Source organism: Neomonachus schauinslandi, chromosome 10 (genome assembly GCF_002201575.2).
Source record: "Neomonachus schauinslandi chromosome 10, ASM220157v2, whole genome shotgun sequence".
Classification (NCBI taxonomy): Eukaryota; Metazoa; Chordata; class Mammalia; order Carnivora; family Phocidae; genus Neomonachus; species Neomonachus schauinslandi.
The window spans coordinates 112,437,094-112,460,836 of NC_058412.1; the positions used below are offsets into that span (position 1 = coordinate 112,437,094).

The window sequence follows — 23,743 nt, forward strand, 5'->3', positions numbered from 1 at the left end:
CAAGGCTGGCCACAGCCCTTGCCCTTTCCCTCCCCGCCAGTGCCACCTACTTGGCCTCCGTACCTGAGCCTCCACATCAGTCAGCTTGCGGGTCTGGGCGGTGGTCTGGTTCAAGAGGCTGGTGCCTAGCTCCAGCATGGTGGCCGTCTGGTTCTGGACCATGTGCTGTTGGACCTGTGCCAGCTCTGATCTCAAGTTCATCTGGATGTACCTTTCTAGCTGTGGGGAGACCGTGGGCTGGGGTCACGGGTAGGGGCTGGAGGAAGGCTCCTGTCTCTTCCTGTGTCTTCATGAAGGACATAGAGCAGCGAGCACAGGCCTCCCTGCCAGCCCAGGCCACCATTACCTCTCCCCTAGACTATTCCAGTAGCTTCCTCCCTGGCTTCTCTGCCTCCATCCTTGTCCCATGCACAATCCATCCTCCACTCAACAGCCAGAGGGATCTTGTTAAACCTAAGTCAAATCAAATTCCTCCTCTGCTAGAAAGAAACCCTCCCAGAATTCCTACCTTAGAGGAAAAGCCAAAGTCTTTCCTCCATGACCTGGCCTTCTGTTCCCACTCTGATTTCTTCTCCCAGTCCTCTCCCACACTCTGCTCCAGAAGCACTGGCCTCTGTGACATCCCTCCCACACCGCAAGCATATACCTACCTCAGGGCCTTTGCACATGCTCTTCTGGCTGCCTGGAAACTCCCTCCTCCCCACCCCCATCTACATGGCTCACTCCCTCATGTCATTTCAGGTCTCTTCCTACCACTTATCACTCCCTAACTTTGTATTACATATTTATCTGTCTATTGTCCGTTTTACCATTAGCATGTCAATTCCATGAAGACAGAGACTGAGTCTTACCCCTTTATCTCTGTATCTAGCACTATGTTTAGTGCCCAGTGGGTACTCAATACATATGTGTTCAATGAATTGATGGAAAAGAGGGGAGCAGCAAGGGTCGGAGAATAGCCCCCAGTGTCATGCCCATTACAAGAGTTTGCAGGTCTATCCACCCAGCTGGACTTTCTATTTTCCGTCTCCCTCCATCCACCAAGCAGGCTGAACAGGACAATCTCCAAGGGTTCTTTCAGCTCGGATGTTCTGGGATCCCACGAGCTAACATTCATATCTTTGACAGGGTTGCTCTTTCCCAAGAGCAGTTGAAGCTGGTCTGGCATGAGACCAGGACCAAGCTGCAAAGGTGAACAGTGTGTTCTCAGGGCTCAGTGCCCACAGGCAGAGAGCCGGTGCCCCTCCCCCGCTCCCTCTCCATTCTGCACACATGCTGGCCTCTGGCCATCACCCCCACCGCCTGGCCCTGGCTCCTTCTCTTGCCCTCTTGCTCAGTCTTCCAGGAGGTCTGACAGACAGGGCAGCTCCCAGGGTCCCTGGGAAGACTGGCGCTCCCCAGGGAGAGGTGGTGACCTTGGCTGGAGGGCCAGGCTCTTTCTGTTTCCTCCTTGGTCTTTTCTCCCTTTTGCCATCTTTTTTTTTAAAAAAAGATTTATTTATTTTAGAGAGAGGGAGCACAAGCCGGTGGGGCAGAGGCAGAGGGAGAGAGAATCTCAGGCGGACTCTGCACTGAGTGTGGAGCCTGACATGGGGCTCGAGGTGGGGCTCCATCTCAGGACCCTGAGATCACGATCTGAGCCAAAACTAACAGTCAGAGTTTAATGGATTGTGCCACCCGGGCACCCCTCCCCTTTTCTGTCTTAAGAGTCAGCTCCCGGGCGCCTGGGTGGCTCAGTTGGTTAAGCGACTGCCTTCGGCTCAGGTCATGATCCTGGAGTCCCGGGATCGAGTCCCACATCGGGCTCCCTGCTCGGCGGGGAGTCTGCTTCTCCCTCTAACCCTACCCCTTCTTGCGCTCTCTCTAAAATAAATAAATAAATAAAATCTTAAAAAAAAAAAAAAAAGTCAGCTCCCATCCCTTCCTCCCACCCCTGCTTTTGGAAGGAGTGTGTGCCCGTGTAGTGCAACATCAGATCCTGGAGGGGGCACATGTGGGTGGTGCCGGTATTGACTACAGCAGTGGTTCTCAAAGTGTGTACCCTGCAGCAGCATCACGGGGGAGCTTGTTAAAAATGCAGATTTCTAGGTCCCACCCCAGACCTACTGAATCAGAAATTCTGGGGTGGCGCCCAGCCATCCAGGTGAATTTGATGCTCGCTCAAGTGTGAGAACTCCTGGGGTGGCAGTCACAAAACGGACTGAGGACCAGGGAGACAGGCCCGTTGGAGCTTCTCAAGTCTTTGTCATGGGGGCCTCTTCCTTCCTCCCCTGCACCATCAGCCCTCCGCACCGCTGTCCCCTGTAACGCACAAACATGCTCCAGCCGCTCCCATCTAAAAACAAATTCTTGAGCCCACAGTCCCTCCAGCTGTGTCTGCAATTTCCCTGATCCTTCAACAGCAAAACTTCTTCAACTTGCCTCCCGTTTCTCACCTGCATCCCCACCCTCGCCTCTAAAAACATTAACAATATTATTATGGTGTATTGCGTGCATACAAAAAAGTATAAGGAAGGATATAATGAAGTCTGTGTATTTATCACATTCAAGAAAAAAAATATAACACATACTGGAGTGTTTGGGCGGCTCAGTGGGTTGAGCATCCGGCCCGACTCTTGGTTTCGGCTCAGGTCATGATCTCAGGTTCACGAGATCCGCCCCGGCCAAATCAGGCTCTGCACTCGCAGAGAGTCTACTTCTCCCTCTGCTCTTCCCCCTGTTCACTCTCTCAAATAAATAAATAAATCTTTAAAAAGTGTATCTATAAACCATACTGTTGAATCCTGTGCTCCCTGGCTTGCCTTCCCAGTCCTGGGGAGCCCGTTCTCTCCTTAATTTGCCTGGTCATTGTCTCCTGGACAAGGAGGCCCAGGGACCCTTCCATGTCCTCTTACTCTCCCCCTCAGCAGCACTCAGTGCAGGTGGCCACTCTCGAATTCTGGAAGCACTTCCCAGATGTTCCTTCTCCTAGCTGTCCTCCTACCTGTTGTCACCCCCTCTGGCTCCTGCTTTACCAGGGTCCTACATGTCAGGGAGCTCCTGGCCAAGTTCTGGGCCTTTGTCTCTCTGTACGTTCTCTCCCTAGGTCAAGGGTCCTTAGTGGGGACCACAGGGTCTGCAAAGAGAATTCAGGGGGTCCATGAACTTGGGTGAGAAAAAACTCTTTTGTTTGCTAACCTATAAGTAAAGTTTGGCATTTCTTTCCATTATGAGTGTAGACCACAAACCATAGCACTATTAGCTGATCCTGCAACTTCATCACCAATAGAAATCACCAATATTTCCATACAACAGTGCAAATGTTGTAGCATTTTTTTTTTTAAGATTTTTTAATTTATTCATTCGAGACACAGAGATACAGAGAGAGAGAGAGAGAGCATGAGCAGGGGGAGAAGCAGAGGGAGGGGGAGGAGAAGCAGACTCCCCACCAAGCAGGGAGCCCGATGCGGGGCTCGATCCCAGGACCCTGGGATCATGACCTGAGCCGAAGGCAGACACCCAAACATCTGAGCCACCCAGGCGCCCCATGTAGCATCTTTTTAAAAAAAGATTTTATTTACTTATTTGAGAGAGAGAGAGACCGCATGAATGGCGGTGGGGGCGGTGACAGAGGGAGAAGGAGAAGAGAGACTCCCCGCTGAGCAGGGACCCCGACGGGAGGCTCCATCCCAGGACTCTGAGATCATGACCAGAGCCAAAGTCAGGCGCTTGACCAACTGAGTCACCCAGGCACCCCCGTCACAGCATCTTAAGTACTGGTTTTACTCATCATGACCTCAGAAGGATGGACATTCTCAAACCCACCACTGGATAACGCTCGCACTAGAGCACAGATGTGATATTTACTATTTTGATTACAATGGGAGCATCGCTGGGTGTTCTTAGGCTTTTATTTTACACATTTAGAAGTGTTGCTCTGAAAACGAATTTATTAGCTTCACCCAGGACCAGATGCCAAAGTGTTCAGGGCCCCAGATGCATGAGGGGCCCTGCTGCAGGTGCTCCTGTTGGTCCTACGACTGTCACGTGCTGAGAGCACCGGGTCCGCCTCCCACCACACTCCTCCCCTCAATGTGCCACCCACTCGCCATCCCCACGTGGGTTTCCAACAAGCATCTCAGGCAAAAATATCCAACGTGGAACCTTTGGTTCCTCAGCACCCACTGCCCTGTCTCTGCATCCCCACCTCACTCCCCCATCTTTCCCATCTCCGCAAATGACCCCACACCCAGACCTCATCCTTGATGCTTCTCTTTTCCTCACCTGCTGCACTCAATCCTCTAGGGAGTTCTGGCCACTACGATCCCAATGCAAGTTTCGAATCTGCTGCCTTCCCTGCACCCTGGGCCAGGTTCCTGTCATCCCCACGGGTCGGCTTCAGGTTCACTCCCCACCACGCCTCTGTCGGCTCCCTGGGGTTGCTAATGTGAGGCTGCTGGGGTGCCCCAGGGGGGATAGGGGAAGCAGAGCTATACGGAGGCTGCTCTCTCCCTTCCCACGAGTCACAGACCTCCTGGGACCTGGTTTAAAATACAGACTCCCAGGCCCCAAGCTTCAGCTCCAGGCAGACAAATAGCCAAGTTCAGTCCTGAGATGAGATTTTCTCATGCATCTCCCCCAAGCCTCTCATTGGCAGATGAACAAACTGAGGCCCAGAAGACTTGTGCAAGGTCACCACCTGGGGGGCTAGGTTCCACGACTCCTTGCCCAGGGACTTCTTCAGGTTTCCAGAGCTGGGCTGGGGACTCAGGGTAGCTCAGGGGTCATCTTAAGTGACAGGAGTTCCCTAAGTACCCGCATTGGTCCCCCACTTGTCCTGTGGCTGCGACTGGCTGGGTGGCGCCCAGGCCACCCACAGCTGGGGCCCATCACGCAATTTGCCACACCCGCCCACCAGCATGGGTCCTGGGATGGGTAATTTGGGCCAGATGGGCCCATCTTGGACATGCTGGGCTCTGGTGAGTAATGTTGGCCTGCGTGGTGGGGTCTGGGTCTGGTCCAGGGTTCAGGCACAGGCTGGAAGGATGGGGGAAGGGTCCTAATGAAGGAGAGATGAGCCCAGGATGAGATCTGCCACAGCATAGGATTGGATCTGTCCCTTCCCTGTCACCCTCATGCTGGCAGATTCTCAGGGTTGAGATGGAGGACAGGGGTCTGACCTGCTATCACCTCTCCAGCCTGCAAAGAAGCTGATCTTTGGCCTTGGGGCTACCAACCTTCTTCCCTTAGCCCTGGGTTTGAGTTTTGGCTCTATGACACTCCAACTGTGGGCCTCTAGTAGTTGAGGGCTACATTTCTCTGATCCTCACTTTATTGATCTGTGACATGGGGACAGGAAACCTTGCTCCTTGTTGGGGAGGGAACAGCCGAAAAGGACCTTGAAGGAAAGGAAAGGAGTTAGACACGCAGGGGCTGGGTGAGGAAGGAAGATATTCTGGACAGACCACAGATGAAGGTCTAAGGGATGAGCAGTCTCAGTGGCCAAGGAGATCCCCTCAAACCTACTTTTCTTTCACATTATTTGTATTAAAATAGTCTACAACTGGAGAATGGGTAAGCAACCGTCTACGGATAAGTAACCATCCATCCAGTAGATTCTACTCAGCAATGGCAAGGAAGGAGTTAATGATGCACGCAACAAGGATGAACTATACAGAGTGAAGTAAGCCAGACTCAAAAGGCTACACACTGTAAGATTCCACTGATGTGACTTCTGGAAAGGTCAGAATCCATGGTGTTGCCAGGGACTGGGGTCTGGGGTTGGGAATTGACTGCAAAGGGTCATAGGAGAACTTTCTGGCATGTTGGCAATGTTCTATATCATGATTGGGGTAGCAGTTGCATGACTGTATGCATTTGTCATGCTCAGAGGACCATATGTTAGAAGGGTGTACTTCACTGTGTGGACTATACCTCAGTAAAACACAAACCCACCGAAACAAGATTCTAAAAAATGTCCCGTGTGAAAGTATGGATTATAAGGATAAATATAGTTTCTCAAACGAATCCCTCACCCTCTGAGTGTCATTTATGTATCCACTCAGGAATTTCGTGAGCACCTATTGTGTGCTAGGCCCTGTACTAGGGACTAGGAAATCAGGAATGAGCAAAATTGGCAAGTTTTCTGATTCCAGCACATTTTCACTAAGCCATCGGTTAAATTCCAATAGCGATGAGTGCTCTGAAGGAGATGAGACAGGGCAGTGAGTGGGGTCGGAGGGAGTTTGGCCAGAGTGGCAGGGAAACCCCTCACCGGAGGGGCCGCCTGAGCTGAGAGGCTTGCTAGCTGTGGCAAAGTCAGGAGGAAGGGAATTCTAGACAGAGGGAAGGGCAAATGCACAAGCCCTGAGGTGTGAGTGCGTCTGGCGTGTTTGAGAATCAGAAAGAGGTCCATTACGGCGATCTGCCCTGCCTGTCTCTTCCTTGGAAAATGGTGCGTGAGGTTCATATTTAGAAAAAGCGTTTTGTCAATGACAGATAAAAGCCAACGAGGGAAGAGTAGTTAGTGCTTTGTATCTGATGAGCCTGGGTTCGAATCAAAGCTCTCAACTTAGTGGCTGTATGACCTTGGGCAGGTACCTCTACCTGTCTGGGCGTCTTCTCTAGAATGGGAGTAATCTTGGCTCCTATCTCTGGGTTGTAGGGAGGAGGAGGATTCCTGATGCAGCCTACAGAAAGGGCCTGGGGCATGGTTACATAATCAGCACATGAGAAATTCCAGTATGGCTGTGTCATGGAGGACCAGGTGGCTGTTAAAAAGAAGGAGGTTGACCTTCATCGGAGGCTGTTCTAAAAAGAGGTCTCAGTTATACTCTTGAGTGAAATAAGCAAGATGCAGAACATTTCCCACAGTGGGCCCGCTAATCTCTAACTGAACCAAGCTCTTCCCATGGCGAGGAACATGGGCCACAGACTGCTACCGTGTGGTGCCGGGGCCCATGACTTTGTCACCAGGACACATCCCAGATGTCCTCGTGTCTCACCACAGTGATTGCGGACATCCAGGACATACTCTTTACACTCATCATGACCTCGAAATGATGGAAGGTACGAGATCGTTAGATTTAATGTGTTAACACAGGAGCAATAGGGGACAGTATGACAAATCTGTTTAAAAAGCATTTTGATATCTGTATCCCAAGGCAATGTGTTTCCTTGTAAATCTATGCATTTAATTTTACATTTGAAAAAAATCTTCTTCAGAGAGAGGGTCCAGGTCACAGCACCTTCTGCTGAAAAGCCTGCTGTGGCTCCCACGTTAACAGAGAAAACCAGGAGAAATAGAGAAAACAAACCAGTTCCTCGTAAATTCCTTTCCAGGAGAAAAAAATGTCTGTGCTTTGGAAACAGGCAAAACCGCCCCAAAGAGCAGGATCCAAACTGGGCTGTACTGGGGGGGGGGGTGGGGGGAATTAGGGTCAAGCCAGCCAGGCTGAACCCAGGCCCCAGGGTACAGGGTGGGGGGAGATTAGAGCGTGGCCTGATGACGGAGAGGAAAGCAGCCCCCCCCACCAGGGACCCGAGCCCAGGCAGGAGGGATATGGAAGCTTGAAAGACCTGCAGGGACCACACAGCCGGCCCTATTTCCCATATGGGGAAACTGAGGCCCCAATCAGGAAAGCACTTTGTAGGAGGCTGCACACAAGCGCTAGTGTAGCCAGACCTGTGAAAATCTGAAAGAACAGAACTTTGATAGCTTTGTGTGTGTGTTGCAATTTAAATGTGTATTTTGATCATTTTAATTTTTTTTTTTTTGGAATGGGTTATATGAGCAATTTGTTCAAAAGTCCAAGGTCTCAAAGGATGTGGAGTGCTAACGCCTCTCCCAGCCCTGCCCTGGTTCCCCTCCCACAGGCCACTGAAGGACGTGCGGGGCTCCCTTCCAGGGAGACTCGATGCATGTGCCTGCAGCGAGCTCGCTCACATGCCCCGCACTGAGGGCTCATAAAACGTCCGCTCCCCATTCTGCACCTGCTGCTTCTCTCTGAGTACGCAGTGTGTCCATCCAGAGAGCCCTGCCTCACGGCCCTAACAGCTGCACGGCCCTCCACCTGCGGCCGCCACTGTTTGCACATCAGTTCCCCGACAGCCGGGCTCATCTCCAGGCTTTTGCCATCACGCCAGGGCTGCTGGGAATATCCTTGCCCACAGGTCACCTAGCTCTCCTGCACGGCTGCGTCAGGCATAAGTCCCTTGACGCAGAACTGCTGAGTTCAAAGGCATGGACACTTGTGATGTGAACAAACGGCCCTTGGCAGAGGTCATGTCTGTGGTTTCCGTGCTGGTTTTAGAGGAGGGGCCCCGGGGGGGCTGCAGCAGGGGCCACGGGAGCCAGAGAGTTGCCCCACCGGGTCCTCCCGACATACATCCACAGCCCCGAGCTCAGGAGCACCCCGTCAGGCCTCTTTCTGACTCTGGGGTCTCCCCACAAATGTTACCACCCCGAGACGTGTTACCAGCAAAGGTAAACACTGAGCCCCGCGCCCCTCCTTTCCCCACTGTGGCTGCCTGGTTCCTTCCCAGCACTCCGCGCATCTGAAATCACAGCAGTGATCTCCTAGCTGTCCGATTTCTCCCTGGGACTATCAGCCCCAGGCTCGAAGGGCTGCCACGGTCACGGCCACATCCTCCGTGCCTCAACCGGTCCCCAGCACACGAGAGACACTTAGTCAATATTTGTTGAAAGGACAAATAGGTCGGTTTTACATCAGGGGCGCCGGATTTCCACTGAATAACTGGCTGCTGGAAATAAGTTTAGACCTCCCCGCCGAGCCCCAGCTACCGCCGGAGGCCTGGGAGAGGTGAGGCGAGGCCGCAGAGGCCAGGAGGCCGGAAAGCGGAGGGACGACCGTAGAGGGACGACGGACCAGGGCAGAAATGCCAGGGTGGCCGCTGTGTGGTCCTCAACGGCTGGAGCCCTGGGAGGCCCGCAGCAAGGCAGGGAGCCAGCCTGGGCTGTCTTCGGGAGAAATGTTCTAGAGGTGACCATGACACTCATTCATCTGTTCAACAGATTTGCGCAGATGTGCCGGGACCTGTGCGGGGCACTGGGGAGAGGGCAGCGACTGTCGCAGGCCTCGCTCCTGCTTGAGGGGTGGGCCAAGCTCTGCCCAGTGGCCCACGTCTCCGAAGGCAGGTCTCTGACGCACTAGGTGTGTGAGGGCCTGGCCTCAAGGACCCGACAAATAGAGCCCCTCTCGTCCTTGGCTCTCTCATCGTCCCCATTTTACAGGTGAGGCAAAGAAGAACAGAGAAGATGAGCCTGTCGCCCATGTCACACCGCTTCAGAGCGGCAGAAGCTGGCTCGGGATGCAGGCCTTCAGGCTCCAGAGAGCACACCCTTCACCACTCAGTGGGTGCCTGGGGGCTGCGAGACTCCAAGACTCCAGGCTCCAAGGAGCCCACCGCCCGCCCTGCACGCCTTGCATCATCGGTCCCTCACCGGGCCGGACCCACCACTACGACAGTGACACATCATAGAAATATCCGAGTGAGGCTTTCACGGCTACGTCATTATGTTTTGGCTTCTGCCTTCTGGGCTCTCTGGCTTGTGGGGACTCGTGTCCTGAGGACCCTCAAGCAGCCCTGCAGAGGGGCCCTTCTGCAGAGGCGTGGAGGCCCCCCCCACGGCGGGCCAGGACCCCCTACCAGCCCTGGGAGTGGGCCGCCCGGAGCCTGGTCCTCCAGCCCCAGGGGAGCCTCCAGAGGACCCCGGCCCCGGCTGGCCTGTGAGTACAGCCACAGGAAGAAAAGCCGAGTCAGAGCTGCTTGTCAAGCGGCTCCTGGATTGTGGACCCTCAGAGACTGAGAGATAGTAACTGTGTGTGGTTCTTTTAAGCTGCTCCGTGTTTGGGGGGAATGTGTTGTGCCACTGGATAAGGAGTGCGCTACTTTTGTGGTGGTCGCAGGGGTCAGACCCTCTTGCTCCCAGGGGCTGACCCCCTCGCTGGGCGCATCACACCCCTGCCCCGCCGTCCCCATGACTCGGTTTCCTCATTTTTGCGATGAGGCGAACTTTGTGGCTCTGAGCCCGATGGCCAAGGGTTGGCCCGTCCTCCTCTGCCTTGCTCCAGCCCCTTCCCATCCCCCTGTGGGCCCACACAGGCCCCGACCCTGTGGCTCTGAGCAGCCAGGCCCAGCCCTCCTGGCTGCTTTCCCCTCCGTTGCTCTTCTTCTGGGTCAGCGCACAGAGAGCACGGAGCGAGCGGGCCGGGGGCCAGGGGTGGAGCGTGTCAAGGACCAGCGGGCTGTTGTGCAGGGAGGCGTTGTGTGGCTTTCAGCTCAGCCCACAATTCCCGGCACAGGCCGGCCTTCTCCAAACTTCCCGCTGCAGCCCTGGGTCTGGCGGGGGCCTGGGGTGCTGAGTCAGGCGCTGGTCCAGTCACAGCTTTGCCATTTCCTTTCTGTGCCAGTGATGGAGCTTCTCTGGGCCTCAGTGGCCTCATCAGAGAATGGGGCTCATTGTTTCCTCTTGGCAGAGGGACCAGGGGAATAAAGGAAGCCGGTGCTGGAATCTGTGCCCCACGGGGGTTGGGTTTCTTCCATCTTGCTCACTGGTGTTGCCCCGGGGCCTAGCGCGGCACCTGGCGCGGCGCCTGGCACCTGGCTTACCAATATTTGTCCAATATTTGTGGCTGTCCTGCTCTCTGAGCCTCACCTCATGTGAGGTGTGTGTATGTGTGTGTGGCTATGGGCTGCCTAGTGTCTGTCCAGGTCAAAGAAGCCACAGGGAGAAGAGGAGGGGAATGGGGAAGAAAGTGCAGGGGGAGGAGCAGCTGGGCCTGCATTTGCAGTCTGAACTTGGGGTGCTTCTCAGAAGATGGGAACAGGCTGCCAGGACCTTTGGCCTCCTAAACCTCCACTATCCCTCTGCAGTCGTCTGTGTCTCGACCTGGATCTTGGAAGGTTTGTCTAAAATGCGGCCCATTAGATGAGACGAGTCCTTATTCTCCCTTGTGCAGAGATTGAGAATTTAGCGGAGAGAAAGTGAAGAAGCACATGTCTCGTAATTGCTCACTGCGCGGCCACCTGAGTACCAGCCCTTACACAGAATGGGGTAGTGTGTCCCTTTTGCTTAGCAAATGTGTATTCGGCACATACTATGTGCTGGGCACTGTTCTGGCCACTATGCTTACTAGATCTTTGTCGCCACTCTCTGTGGTATCAGCCCATTTCACCGATGAGGCACAGCGTGGTTAAGCAACTTGTTCGAGGTCAGGCAGCTTATCGTGGGCAAACCCATGGGCAAACAGGCTGTCTGGGAGCAGATCGGCCAGACCACACTTCTGCAAAGTCTCCTTGACTGAAGTGATCATTTGGCAGCACCCTCACCTGCCTCCCAACCCAATCAAGCCGAGCAGGTTCTAGACAGAGGGAGGCCTTGCTGGGGTACCTCGCCATGTGGCACCAGGCTTTCCTGCCAGCACAGCTCTGGTGTATAACTGTTCTTGTCTGATTCCCAGCAGCCTGAAGGAAAAGGGTGACTGTTCCCCACTCGACAAAGGAATAAGCTGAGGCCTGGAGAGGTCGAGCATTGCCTACAGCTGGTAAGTGAGGATTTGAATCTAATGGCTGAGCTCTTGCCACTCACCCATCTTGCGTCTTTAGTGTCTGAGGCTGACCCTGAAAACAGGGTGACAGAGGTGGGATCAGGGTTAGGCAAGGCTCTGATGTCCATAGCCACTGCCCTTTGCAGAGCAACCCTCACCGGGCACAGGGCAGAAAAGTGGTTCCATCAGTTCCCAGCACCCAAGGTCCCTAAGAGCAGGGTCAGGCCCAGGGAGGTCTGGTCTGGCCCCTGATGAGCATTCTAGTCTCAGTTTGACCACACTTTTCCTGGGTCTCTAAGCTTCAGCCAGAAGGAATGCTTTTCACTGCCTCCAAATCATCTTGTTCATTCCACCCCAGGGCCTTTGCACTTGCTATTCCCTGTGCCTGGAATGCTTTTCCTTTCCCTTCCTTGCCTGAGAACAGCCAATCTACCTTTTATTTATTTTTTATTTTTTTAAAAGATTTTATTTATTTATTTTGACAGAGAGAGACAGTGAGAGAAGGAACACAAGCAGGGGGAGTGTGAGAGGGAGAAGCAGGCTTCCCGCCGAGCAGGGAGCCTGATGCAGGGCTTGATCCCAGGACCCAGGGATCATGACCTGAGCCGAAGGCAGACGTTCAACGACCGAGCCACCCAGGCGCCCCCCAATCTACTTTTTAGAGCTCAGCTCTGTCCTTCCTCCAGGTGTCCTTCCTCCATCAAGGTCGGGTCCCCCCTCGCCGCCCTGTTATCTACCCCTAGACCAGGCAAAGCCTTCCTCACAGAGTGTATCATGGTTGATCATTACACATGAGACATTACTAGGTTGGTGTCTCTCCCGCTGCTCCCAGAGGGGATCCCCGGCACAATGCCTAGCATTACAAGCTCTCAATAAACCTCCGTGGAAGGGGCGATTGAGTGGATGGAGAAAGAAGGTGCTCACCTGTGTGTGTGTGCGTGTGTGCTTATGTGCAACCCCACAACTTAATAACTGTAAGGACGCATTAATTTTTCACGAGGTTCATGACCTGCAGTGTGTTGTGTTGCTATAGGGAGGAGGCACAAGATGCCCCCGGCTGGATGTCAGGAGCCCTGAGTTCTGATCCAACACCTGCCACTGACCTCGGGGTGAATATAGTTGAGTCACTCCCCATGCCCAGGGGCAGTGTCCGCATCTGTAAGATGGGGGGCATAGAGAGGCAGTCCATGTGGTGGCTTACATATGAGGTCTGGACCCAGCCCCCGCCTGGGTTCAAATCCACCTCCTTCACTTCCTAGCCACGTGACCTCTCTGGGCCTTGGTGTCCCCTTAATAAAAGGGGATCGTAACAGTCCTCACCGTTTAGGATGTTGTGAGGTTTAACGGATCGATGTTTGTGTGACACGTAGAGCATGCGTGCCTGGCACAGAGGACGTCTGTGGGCATCTGCCACAGCAGCAAACTCATCCCCGAAGAGAGGGGAAACCTCCCCGCGAGCGAGCTGAAGCCACACCAGGTGCGTGCCCGGACCTTGGCATTCACTGGTCATCTGGGCCTCGCGGCAAACCCGGGCATGAGCTTACCGCCGTCCCCAGTTTACAGCTGGAAAAGTTGAAGCTCAGGCCTTTCCCACCTTTGCAGAGTTACACCTCTCACAGCTGTAAGGTTGAGTGGACAAAAGCGAATTGTAGAAAGACCTAGATCGTGTGACACCATTTATATAGGAAACAAATATTATACATTGGTTAGGGAGGGCGAGCCATGGGGTAAGAGGTACCCACAGCGAATTCCCAGTAGTTCTCTCTGGCGGGGAAGGAAGCGGGAGGGGGCAGTTGATGAGCGACACTGGCGTTGGGAAGCTTTTGTTTCTTAAGCTGGGTTGTGGGAACGAGGAGTTTTATTTGATTTTTCTCTCTCTCTTTTCGTACTTCTAAAACATTTCCGTAGACATTTAAAATGCAGAGAATAAACTGCAAGGAAATTAACTGTGAGGTGACCAGGGAATTGGGATGACAGGTGATTTTTTTTTCCCTCTGTGTCCTCACACACTTCCCAATTTCCCGGCGTTTGCACGCTGGAAGTTCAAAGGCTCAGAAAAGCAAGTAGGCTGTTCGCAGGAGGTAGAGCTGGGACTGGAACCCGGGTCTACCGGACTCTGGAGGAGGGGTCCCAGCTGCCCTATCTGCAGCCCCTCTCCCCCTCGTCTTCGCTCGCAATGGGCCCATTTGCAGCCTATGGGGGTTCCCCTCAGCTGCTTGGAGACTATCTTCCTTCCTTCAGCCCCACTAGGTGGTCACACTGGAGACCCCAGAGTGACGGACCGGAGACAGGAGTGAAGGGCCACAGGGCTCTGCTGGCCTAAGCTTCCGAGGCTCTGCTCCACTGTCCAAAGGGAGGTAGTTTTGCTTTCAGCTTCAGGGTCCCCAGACATCCCCTCGCCCATGGATCCCACCGGATCTCTGCCTGCTTTGCCCTATTCTGTCCTCCTCTGAGGTACTTGTGTTCATGATCTCTACTTTGCAGATGAGGAAACTGAGGTCCAGGGAGGGGATCACACAAGGCACGATGTGGAGAAGCTGCAGTTGAATTCCTGTGCTCACTCCCAAGTGGACCCCCTCGCTGCGCTGTGCGCTCCAGGCATGTCAGCCATTCCCGGCCCCGCGCGTCTCTTCCTCTGTGCCAGGCACCGTACCCGGCCCTGCGCATGCGCTGACTCATGTAATCACGATAATCTGCAAAGCGGCTTCTATCAGTTTCCCCATTTCACAGATCAGGAAACTGAGGCACAGAGTGGCAAAGTGATTGAGAACACACAGCCAACAAGCCGTGGAGCAGCTGGGATTCAAACTGAGTCGGTGGGAGGGGAGGGCGGTTCCAAGGTCCACGCTCTGCCTCTGTGGGATTTACTCTGGGCTCTGGCCAAGGATGGGGGATACAATGGCGAGGATGCCCAAGTGGAAGTTCTGGGTCCCCTCGGCTTTCAAGAGCTGCTGATGCTGGCTGAGGTGCTAACCGAATCTTCTCTGGCAGAAGAGCTTTCCAGAAGCCCTCGGTGGCTGAGGGGCTCGTGGGGAAGGGAAAAATCTAGCATCGGTGAGTTTCTCTCGGGGCCACGGTCCTCTCGGTTCTGCAGGCCCCAGCTGGGTGTCCGGGGACCAGACTGCACGGGACATGTCTGGTTTATTAGCCAGGAAACCTGGTCTAAGTGCCCAGAGCGTGGGTTTGGGCAGCAGACTGCCTGAGGGTTAAATCTGACCTCACCTTTTCTGGCCATGTGCCCTGGGGCAAGTCACCTAACCTCTTGGTGCCTCAGTTTCCTCATCTGTTAAGGGGCAAACAATCTTGTTCCAGAGGCTCGCTGTGAGAATCAAACGCGGGAATTCTCACAAGGCAAGTAGGACGGTGTGGGGCATACAGTAAGTGCTCAGTACACGCTGGCCTTACATTCTGTTATCTTTCTTTTCTCCTAGGCTCTCTCTAGGAAGCAGCGAGTGTTTGGAGTTTCACTTTCCGGAGGAACCAGCTGAGGCAGGTGGCTTCCCCGGGGTCCCACAGCTAGTCAGTGGCACCACTGGGACAAGACCCCTCGACTCTGGGGCCATTCCAGGCATTTCAGAGCTGACTCTGAGGTTAAGCAACCGCTCCAAGGCCAGAGGTGCAGACTTAGGGGGCTGACCTGGGGCCTGTTTTCTCATATCTCCTGCCCTAGAAGACAATGGGGGAGAGGGTCTGTGTGCGTCCCAGCCCCGCTGAGCTGTGGGGCCTCGGAGGAGAGAGCCAGAAATGCACGGCCCTGCCCCCATGGGATGGCCTGGCCAGGGAGCTTGACCAAATAAACCTGTCCCTCTGGGGGAAGCTGCTGGGGGCGGGGGGAGGAAGCTGCTTGAGGGGCCACTGCCCCCGTGGCTCCCTCGGTCATCCCTAGGCCAAGGGCATCTGTACCCGCCATTTCGAGGCTCCCTTCTTGGAAAAATAACCCCATTTCTCCAAGAAGCAGATGCTGTTCTTCCCCCCACCCCCACCCTCCCAGCCCCAAACTGCTTAGAAAGCCGCCAGCGGTGAGGTTAGGAAACCAAACCCCAAGACATTGTGTTTGGCAACTGAGATTCATTTCTTGTTTGGATAACCGAAGGCCTAAAATGCCAAGAATTTACGGGCAGCCTGGGGAGGCTGGGGCAGCTGGGAGTCCCGGGCCAGTTTGGGAAGGTCTTGGGCTGGGCCAGGAAGCCACGCTGCGCTCTGCTGGATGCGCTTTTGACCCACATCCAGCCAGGCAGGGCCTCGCAAGCGTGGGGTGAGGTCTTGAGTTCTTTTGAGATTTGGCGTCGGGGATCTGGACTGAGCAACAGAGGCTGGGGCAGTGCCAGGTTGGGAAGCTCCCGTCCAGCCCCTCCTCCCTCCCCACTTGGCTTTGGGGTGCAGAGACGGAAGAGAAAGAGGGTCCAGCTGAGCACCCTGGCCGAGGGATGGGCACTGGCCATTGGCTTGGGGGTCCTGGGTCCTCCGGGGTGGACAGAGCCGTGGACACCCAGGAAGGTAGAGACAGGAGGGCCGGCCGGCCCAGGGAGCAGGGAGGGAAGAAGGATCTGAGAGAGAGACAGGGAGAGACCTCGGAGAGAGGCCACCAGGCAGGAGAGAGAGCCACCGAGTGACAGAGACACCCACAGAGCTAGAGGCAATGTCAGGGCCACGGTGAAGGCCCCAGGAGAGTGACCCACAAGAGGCAAAGGGACACAGAGATAAAAAGGGAGGGGCAGAGACACATGGGGAGGTGGGCAGAGAGGGCCAACTGTCACTGGGATGGGGAGAGAGCCGAAGGTCCCACGGTTTTGGGGCCCTGCTCCCGGGACTCCAGCAGCTGAGAGGCAGTTGGGCTGCCCGTGGGTGCTGGGGGTGGGCCAGGGAGCCTGCATGCTTGTGTCTGGCCCGGATTTCCCTGCTCTCCTCATCTATAGAATGGGTCCTGCAATGGGAGAAGGCAGAATAGGGCACTTTCTGGCAGAGACTGGGATCAACTCAGGGGACGACAGTAACAAGAGTGACCCTTCACTGAGCACCTGTTCTTTCCCGGTCTGCTTCTCTTCAGCCCACATCAAACTCTCAGCATCACGCCGATGAGGCACTGAGCGCAGGGCCAGCGCTAGGTCACGTGGGCAGTGGACCCAGGAGGCCACATGACTCGCCACTGTGCTGCACAGCCTGCTGGGGAAGCCCCCCCCCCACCCCGCTGGCTCTGTCCGCCCACCCCCTCAACATTCCTGGCTGCAGCTTTCCACCCAGATGAGGGGGTGGAGCAGAGCCAGGAGCTGATCTGCTGCCCACCGATAGCCGACTCCAGACGTGAGTCATTAGGGCAGAGGCTTTCCAGGGAAAGGGAGGAGGAGGAGAAGAGAGGAGGTGGAGGAAGGGGAGAAGAGTAGAAGGAAGAAGTGGGCTAGGGGGTGGGGTACAGGGGAGGGGAGTGAGGAAGGGGGAGAGGGAGCGGTTCCCCGACCCATGGACCCTGAGCATAGGCGGGAGGACACCAGCCATGGCCAGTCCATGCTGGGAGAAGAGAGGCAGTGTCTGGGATTCAGGAATTCTAAGGCCCTAGGGAACACCCCACCATCTCTCAGGTCTTGCCTCCCCCCCTCCCTGGCCCCCTCCAGAGTCAGGAGAAAGGACCCGGAGTTTGGAGTGAGAGTCCAGGCTAGCTGTCACTGCTGGGTGACTCCGGCAAGTCCCTTCCCCTCCCTGGCCTGTTTCCTCACCTGTGTACAGGGGTTGGGGTGGGGAGGACAGGGGCTGGAGCCAGGGGCAGGGGCTGAGCACGTCCTGGCCACTGGCGGCTTGCAGCAGGGAGGGGCTCCCCTGCGCTCACTCTGATGATTGGAATCTTGCCGAGAGCTCAGGCTGGCTAGGCCAGTCCTCTCCGCTCATCCCCAGTAATCCCTAATGGCAATGGTGGTGATGACGATGCTTCTACATCAGAATATTTTGAAACTCATTTTTTTCCTCCTCTGGGATGTTACTGCAGAAACCAAGAAGAGGCCTTCGAGTTTCAAAGACTCTGAGATATGCCCAGCCCAAGGGCATGAAGGGGGCCTTCAACCAAGAGCAAACACCCGCTTGGACCCCAGCAGAGACCAGGCAGGACTGCGGAGCCCTAGAGAATACCAGCACGGACGAGTGACATTCCCAGCCCCGAGGTTATTGGACTGGGGCCATTGGACTGACTTGTCCGAGGTTGAGCTGCCCTCACCCGGCAGTGCCGGGCTCAAACTAGAGATGCGGTTGAATGAAGTAAAAGCCCATTGATCCACCGCATCTGGTGCGGTGTTCACGGAGCATGCTCTCTGCCCGGACAGCAGGCTGAGAGCGGCGTGGGAGCCGCCTCAGTGGTCCTCCCGGCCATCCCCCCGCATGTTGCCATTTGCTCCACTTTGCAGATTGGGGAAACTGAGACTTGCTCATCCGCAGCCACGTGGCAAGTGTCAGGCCGGGATGTGGACTCAGGTCGGCCTGGCGCTCTCTGCCCCGTGGTGCCCCATGGACATCTGGAGAGGACATTGCACCTCAGGCTGAAGAGGTGGCCCGGGGGACCTGACCTGAAAGCCACTGGTTTAAATTCATCCTTTGGCTCAGCCAGTGTTGCCCAAGCACCAGGCACCCGGGGGAGTCACAGAGGGATGAGCAGGTGAGGCTCAGGGTAGAGAAGCCAGCGGGGAGGTGGCAAGGCCTGAGCAGGGTGGCGGCTGGGTAGGCAAGAGGATGCACCACAAGGAGACAGGCCAAGGCCACAGGAAGGGCGGGACCTGCTGCCTGGGGGCAGGTGGGCATGGACACCCCAGGGCCGCAGAAGGCCTTAAACAGAGACAGGTGGGCAGGGAGGGAAGAGCTGAGTGTCAGGCAGCTTCGGGGTTGAGGCACCATGGCCTCTCAGAGGGGAGACATCTGCGGGGTCAGGGTCATGGATTTGGGGCTCGGGAGACCATCAGATACTGATTTGGTGTCATCATGGGGCAGATGGGAGACAGTGCTGCAGGAGCGGTGGGGGCAGCCCTGGGGACAGTACCATCAAGTGTGAGAGGAAAGGAAGAGTGGGAACAGAGTCTTGGGAAACACTGGCATTTCAGGGTGGGGGAGGCCCGGAGCGACGGGAGGGACTCAGGGACGTTCACGCATCCGTGCGTTCGTTCACTCCACAGACGTGTATGGAGCCCCTGCCCTGTGCCAGGCACTGTGCTAGGCTCTGGGCACTCAGTAGTGAACAAAGCACCTATGATCCTTGCTCTCTTGGAGTTCACAGATCAACAGAAGTGCTTTAAGAATGGGCAGTGAGAAGTGCTAAGAGAGAAAACCAGGGGCGCCTGGGCGGCTCAGTCGTTAAGTGTCTGCCTTCGGCTCAGGTCATGATCCCGGGGTCCTGGGTTTGAGCCCCGCAGCAGGCTCCCTGCTCCGTGGGAAGCCTGCTTCTCCCTCTCCCACTCCCCCTGCTTGTGTTCCCTCTCTCGCTGTCTCTCTCTGTCAAATAAATAAATAAAATCTTAAAAAAAAAAAAAAGAAAAAAGAAAACCAAAGCTGGGTTGAGGGGATATAGAGTGACGGAGGGAGGGTGGCTGTTTTAAATGGAGTGAACAGGGAGAGCCTCTCTGAGGAGGTGACATTTAAGCAGAGACCCAAGGGAGGTTGGGTGAGCCATGTGGGCATCTGGGAGGGCTGATGTTCTAGGGACTAAGGATTTTTGCTTTTATTCCAAAGAGATGGGAGCCCCAGGAGGGTTTTAAGCAGAGGAGGGACAGGATCTAACTTAGGATCCCTCTGTCTGCTGAGGAAACGGACTGTGGGGGCCAGGGTGGAAATAGGGAGCCCAGGGTGGCTGCCATGATGACTGTCCAGGTAGGAGATGGAGGTGGCTGGTGCAGGGTGGGGCTGTGAAGGGAGGGAAAGCCATTGGGAGGTAGGTCAGAGGAGGCATGTTTTGTGGCTGAGGACTTGCTGATGGAGACAGTTTCTGGAAAGATGGTACTGGTCAGCAACATTAAATTTGTCAGGAGATCAAGTATGATGGAGACTGAGCCGTGGCCATTGCGTGTGGGAGGTGGCATGTGGGACGTGACTTTTGGGGGAAGGAGTACATGGGATGTGAGGAAGTGGGAGCAGAGTGTGTGGACTTCTGAGAGCTAGGCCAGAAGTCAGAGAGAGTGTGGGTTGGAGAAGAGGCCTGTTTCCTCTACTCGTCCTTACTCTACTTCCTTTTTTTTTTTTTTCTTTTACCATGGGAGATACTTGGACGGGATCAAGCACTGAGGGGAAGAATCAGCAGAGGGGGAACACAGGGGGGATAGTTGGCTTGGGGACGTTCAGGGGCTGCAGGGGGATGGGATCTGCATCCTAGGAAGGAGCAGTGGGCCTTGGCCCATGGAGGAACCTCTTCCTTCTGAGCCGGAGAAAAGTCCTGGGGACTGGTGGATACATGGGTGAACCTGCAGGTGTGGGAAAGGCAGCTGAAGGGTGGCTCACCCTTTGTCCCCATTTCTCACTGAAGCAGGGGGTCGTTGGTCTGGTGAGAGCATGGGGGGCAGTAAAGGTGGAGGCTTGAGGAGGAGGCGAGGTTTGGAGTGACCCTCATGGAACGGGAAACACACAGATTTCTGGGCAGCATGGAGCCCCCACTGGATTGGCTCCAGCGTGTGAGGCAGACTGGCAGTGTTGCAGGGCAGGTGGGTGGGAGGGCAGGTGGGAAAGGGGCTATGGGAAGATGGTGAGTGGGGGGTTGAGGTCAGGGCAGGAATAGGCAGGAGGTTAAGTATGCATGCACGTGGGTGTATATGCAAGTGTGTGCAAAGCAGGTTGGTTAGTTACGTGTAGGGCAGTGTCTCCACCTTGGGGATGGATAAACCCAGGTGTGCTCAAGGCAATCCTTTGGAAAACAGAGGAAACTACCAGAACTTCAATTTACATGATTTTGTATGTCATCGTTTTGAAAATGGAAGGTTCCATTTCATTTTGTTTTATTCCCTGTACTTACATGAATATGAGTACATGTGCAAAGACTATTAAATAAATGTGCACATATCAGGGGAGTGGATGTTGTTTGATGATTGGGCACATGATTTGAAAAGTTTGGAAACCAAGGAGTAAGAAAGCACTGCTCCTTGGAGCGGTACCCTGTCACTTTCTGTGTGCTATTTAATACATCCGAAGGCTCTAGGAATCAGACCACTTCCCTCCACCCCGTGCCGCAGCTCAGACTGTCCCCTGCACCTGGGGCCTGGGTCTCATTCCCTCCCTCCGTTGCTCCCACTTATGCACTCCTGCCAGCCCTGTCTTGGAACCCACAGGACACCTTTCCTGCCCCCAGGCCTGTGCAGGGCCACGCCGGCTTTGTTCATCCCTGTACTCAGTGCCTTGTGGAGGGCCCGGCACACAGCGGGTGCTCAGAGTGTTTGCTGAAAGAATGAGGACAGAAGACTCTAAAGCGGTCCGGGCCTTGGGCCAGAGCAGCCTGGGATGTCCTCAACTCCTCACTCTCTGCCACCCCGTCCCTGGTTCATCAGCAGGGCGATTAGCCCCCCTGCAGAATAAAGCAGGTTCCCCCCAGGCCGGTCCCGCTCCATCCAGGCATCCATCCCCTCTTGCCTGACAGCTGAGCAGGCTCCTCCTCCCGCTCCCAGCATGCACCCTGCCCCCACACTGTATTTTGTTCAGAACAAATCAGCTGCGTCTCCTCTCCAAGGCCTGCACTGGCTCCTGAGATGCTCAGAGCTAGAGCCAGAGTCCTCCCAGTGGCCCCCATGGCCCGGTGCGCCCTGCCTCCCCTCCCCTCCCCTCTCAGATCTGCTCGCTTGCCCCTCTCTCCCCTCCTTCTCTGCTCCAGCAGCCCTGGTCCCCGCCATTCCCCAGATACCCTGACTGCATTCCCACCTCGCAGCCTTTGCACTTGCTGGCCCCTTTGTAGTGAACGCGCTCCCCGCAGGTACCCACATGGGCTGCTCCATTACCTTACTTGTTCTCTGGGTTCAAACATCACCTCCTCCAAGAAGCCCTCTCGGATTCTCTGACCTCAAATAGCCACCCCGTCACCCCTTGTCCTCTTCCCTCCTTCATTTTGCTTCACCATCTGACATGGGAGATATTTATCGCTCATCTCTTTATGGCCTCTTTCCCCCACCAGGCCAGCAGGGGACGTATTGTTCTGTTTACTGTTATATCCCTGGCACCCAGGGTGGGCCAGGCCTGGGATCAGAGCTCAGCGGATTTCCCTCAGATGAGGGAATGAAGGCTGTGAGGCAGCCACGTTTCCAGCTCTGAGCCTGCCTCGTCTTGCTGTGTGGCATCAGGGCCATCCCTGTCCCTCTCTGTTCCTCATTACCCCAATTTGTACAATTCAGAGACATGAGTTTGATCAGCCTGGCCTTTGTGCCGGGGAAGACCTCTGGGGAGGACGCCCCACCTATCCATCGGGACAGGCCCCCCTGGCTCCCCTCACCGCGCCCTTACCTTCTGCAGCCACTGTGTGTTGTTCTCCAGCACCTTCTCCAGCTGTCGCACTCGCTGGGCCGGCCAGTCGGCTAGGTTCAGTGCGGCCGCTGGCGAGTCCCTCTGGAGGCTGTTGGAGCCCCCGAAGGCCTCCGGCTCTGGCGGGCAGGGCTCCGGCTCAGGCAGCACGAAGGTGTAGCTACACTGGCCATGCTGGACGCGGTGTGCCCGGCGGCGCCCACTCGCCTCCTGCCCCCTCCGCTGGGCCACAGCCACAGCGGCCACGACGAGGAGGAGGCCGCCCAGCAGCATGGCCGGCCGGAAGAGCATCCGGAGATGTGGCGAGGGCGAGGGCTGTGGGCTCCGAGCCCCCAGGGTGCTCCGCCTGCCCACCGCCGGGCTCCCCGCCCAGGACGGGCCGCCGTGGCCAGCCGAGGACAGGCCTGCGCGCGGAGCCGCGGCAGCGACAAACCCCTGCTTGGCCGAGCTCTGTCCAAGCAGCTATTTATACTTGCTCCAAATACCACAGCTGCTCGGCTTCCTCCCACCGCCTCTGCTCCCCGCCCGCAGACACCCCCTCACCTCGAATCTTCCCCCTCTCCCTTCCTTCCTCTTCGTTCTTGCCCACGGCTGCCCTGTCCCCGCACCGGCCCTGCTTGCCTCGCTTGGCCTGGACTCTGAGTTCTTTTATTATCCAGTGGAGGCCTGGCCTCCCTGTGAGAAAGAAAACAACACACACACACACACACACACACACACACGCACACACACACGCACGCACACACACACGCATGCACACACACACACGCACCAAACCCCCAAAGCTGCCTGCTTCAGAAAACCAAACGCAACTGAACCCTCTCTTCCTGTCTCTGTCTCTCTCTCTTTCTCTGTCTCTCTCCAACCTCCCCCCACCAAGGCTGGGATCTCAAGTTTCAGCTCCCCTTCCCTCTCCCCCTCTACCATCCCCCCTCTGATTCCATGTTAGTGCTTGGAACACAAGCGAAGTGACCCCCAGAGAGAGCAAAGAGGGGGGCAGAGGGGTGAGGCTGGGGAGGAGGCAGCGAGTCCAAACTGTTTCTAGAGACAGAGAAAATCCTTTCGAGGCCAGGGAAGTGGGCGCTCTAGCCGGGAGCTGGCTCCGGTCCTCCCTTCTCCCTTGGGGCCTGGGGGGTTGTTGTGCCCTGGGGTGGCCCTGGCTCAGCAGTTGTGACACTGAGAGGCTGTCTTGTCCTGGGGCAGATTGTTCTAGGACTGCCTTTGGCCAGAGTGGGGAAAAGGATTGCAGGAAGAATAGCTTGGGGTAAAGAGGTCTCTGCTAGCCCTGGAGTCAGAGGGGGCTGCCTCTAAACCCTGCTCCCCAGCCTGAGGCCCTCGGGTGGGCGGCTGAGTTTCTCTGTGCCTCCATACCCTGATTTGTAAGCTGGATAACTCCCGTCTCTTACATGATGAATGTACGTGAGTCCTCCCCTTGGAAACTGAGGAATATTTGATTTATTAATTTACCTGTTTACTGGTTTAAATCCTGGCTATACCAGCTGTGTGACTTTGGGCAGGTCACTTAACCTCTCTGTGCCACTGTTTCCTCTTGGCAAACGGAGGAAATAATACCACCCACTTCACAGAGTGTGAAAATTAAGTGAGTTAGAGCAGGAACGGTAGAGGGTGAGCACCAAATAGATACTTTGTACTGCTGTGATCAGCCTCACAGTTACTATGTATCTTGCTCCCCGAGCCCCCAGGAATGTAAACCCCGCGAGGGCAGGACTTGT

At 55.7% G+C, this 23,743-nt stretch overlaps 1 protein-coding gene across 1 annotated transcript in view; it reads right to left on the reverse strand.

Annotated features, from left to right (window-relative positions):
* The window catches only part of ANGPT4 (angiopoietin 4), a 38,412-nt gene extending 15,908 nt beyond the window's left edge, over nucleotides 1-22,504 (reverse strand). The window contains exons 1-2 of the mRNA XM_021689060.1: nucleotides 21,993-22,504; nucleotides 64-219 (exon numbers count right to left, since the gene is read on the reverse strand). Of these exons, the coding sequence (XP_021544735.1) occupies nucleotides 64-219; nucleotides 21,993-22,301 (465 nt within the window). The 5' untranslated portion in view covers nucleotides 22,302-22,504. The remainder of the gene's footprint in view (nucleotides 1-63; nucleotides 220-21,992) is intronic.
* Between the last annotated feature and the right edge of the window lie 1,239 nt (nucleotides 22,505-23,743).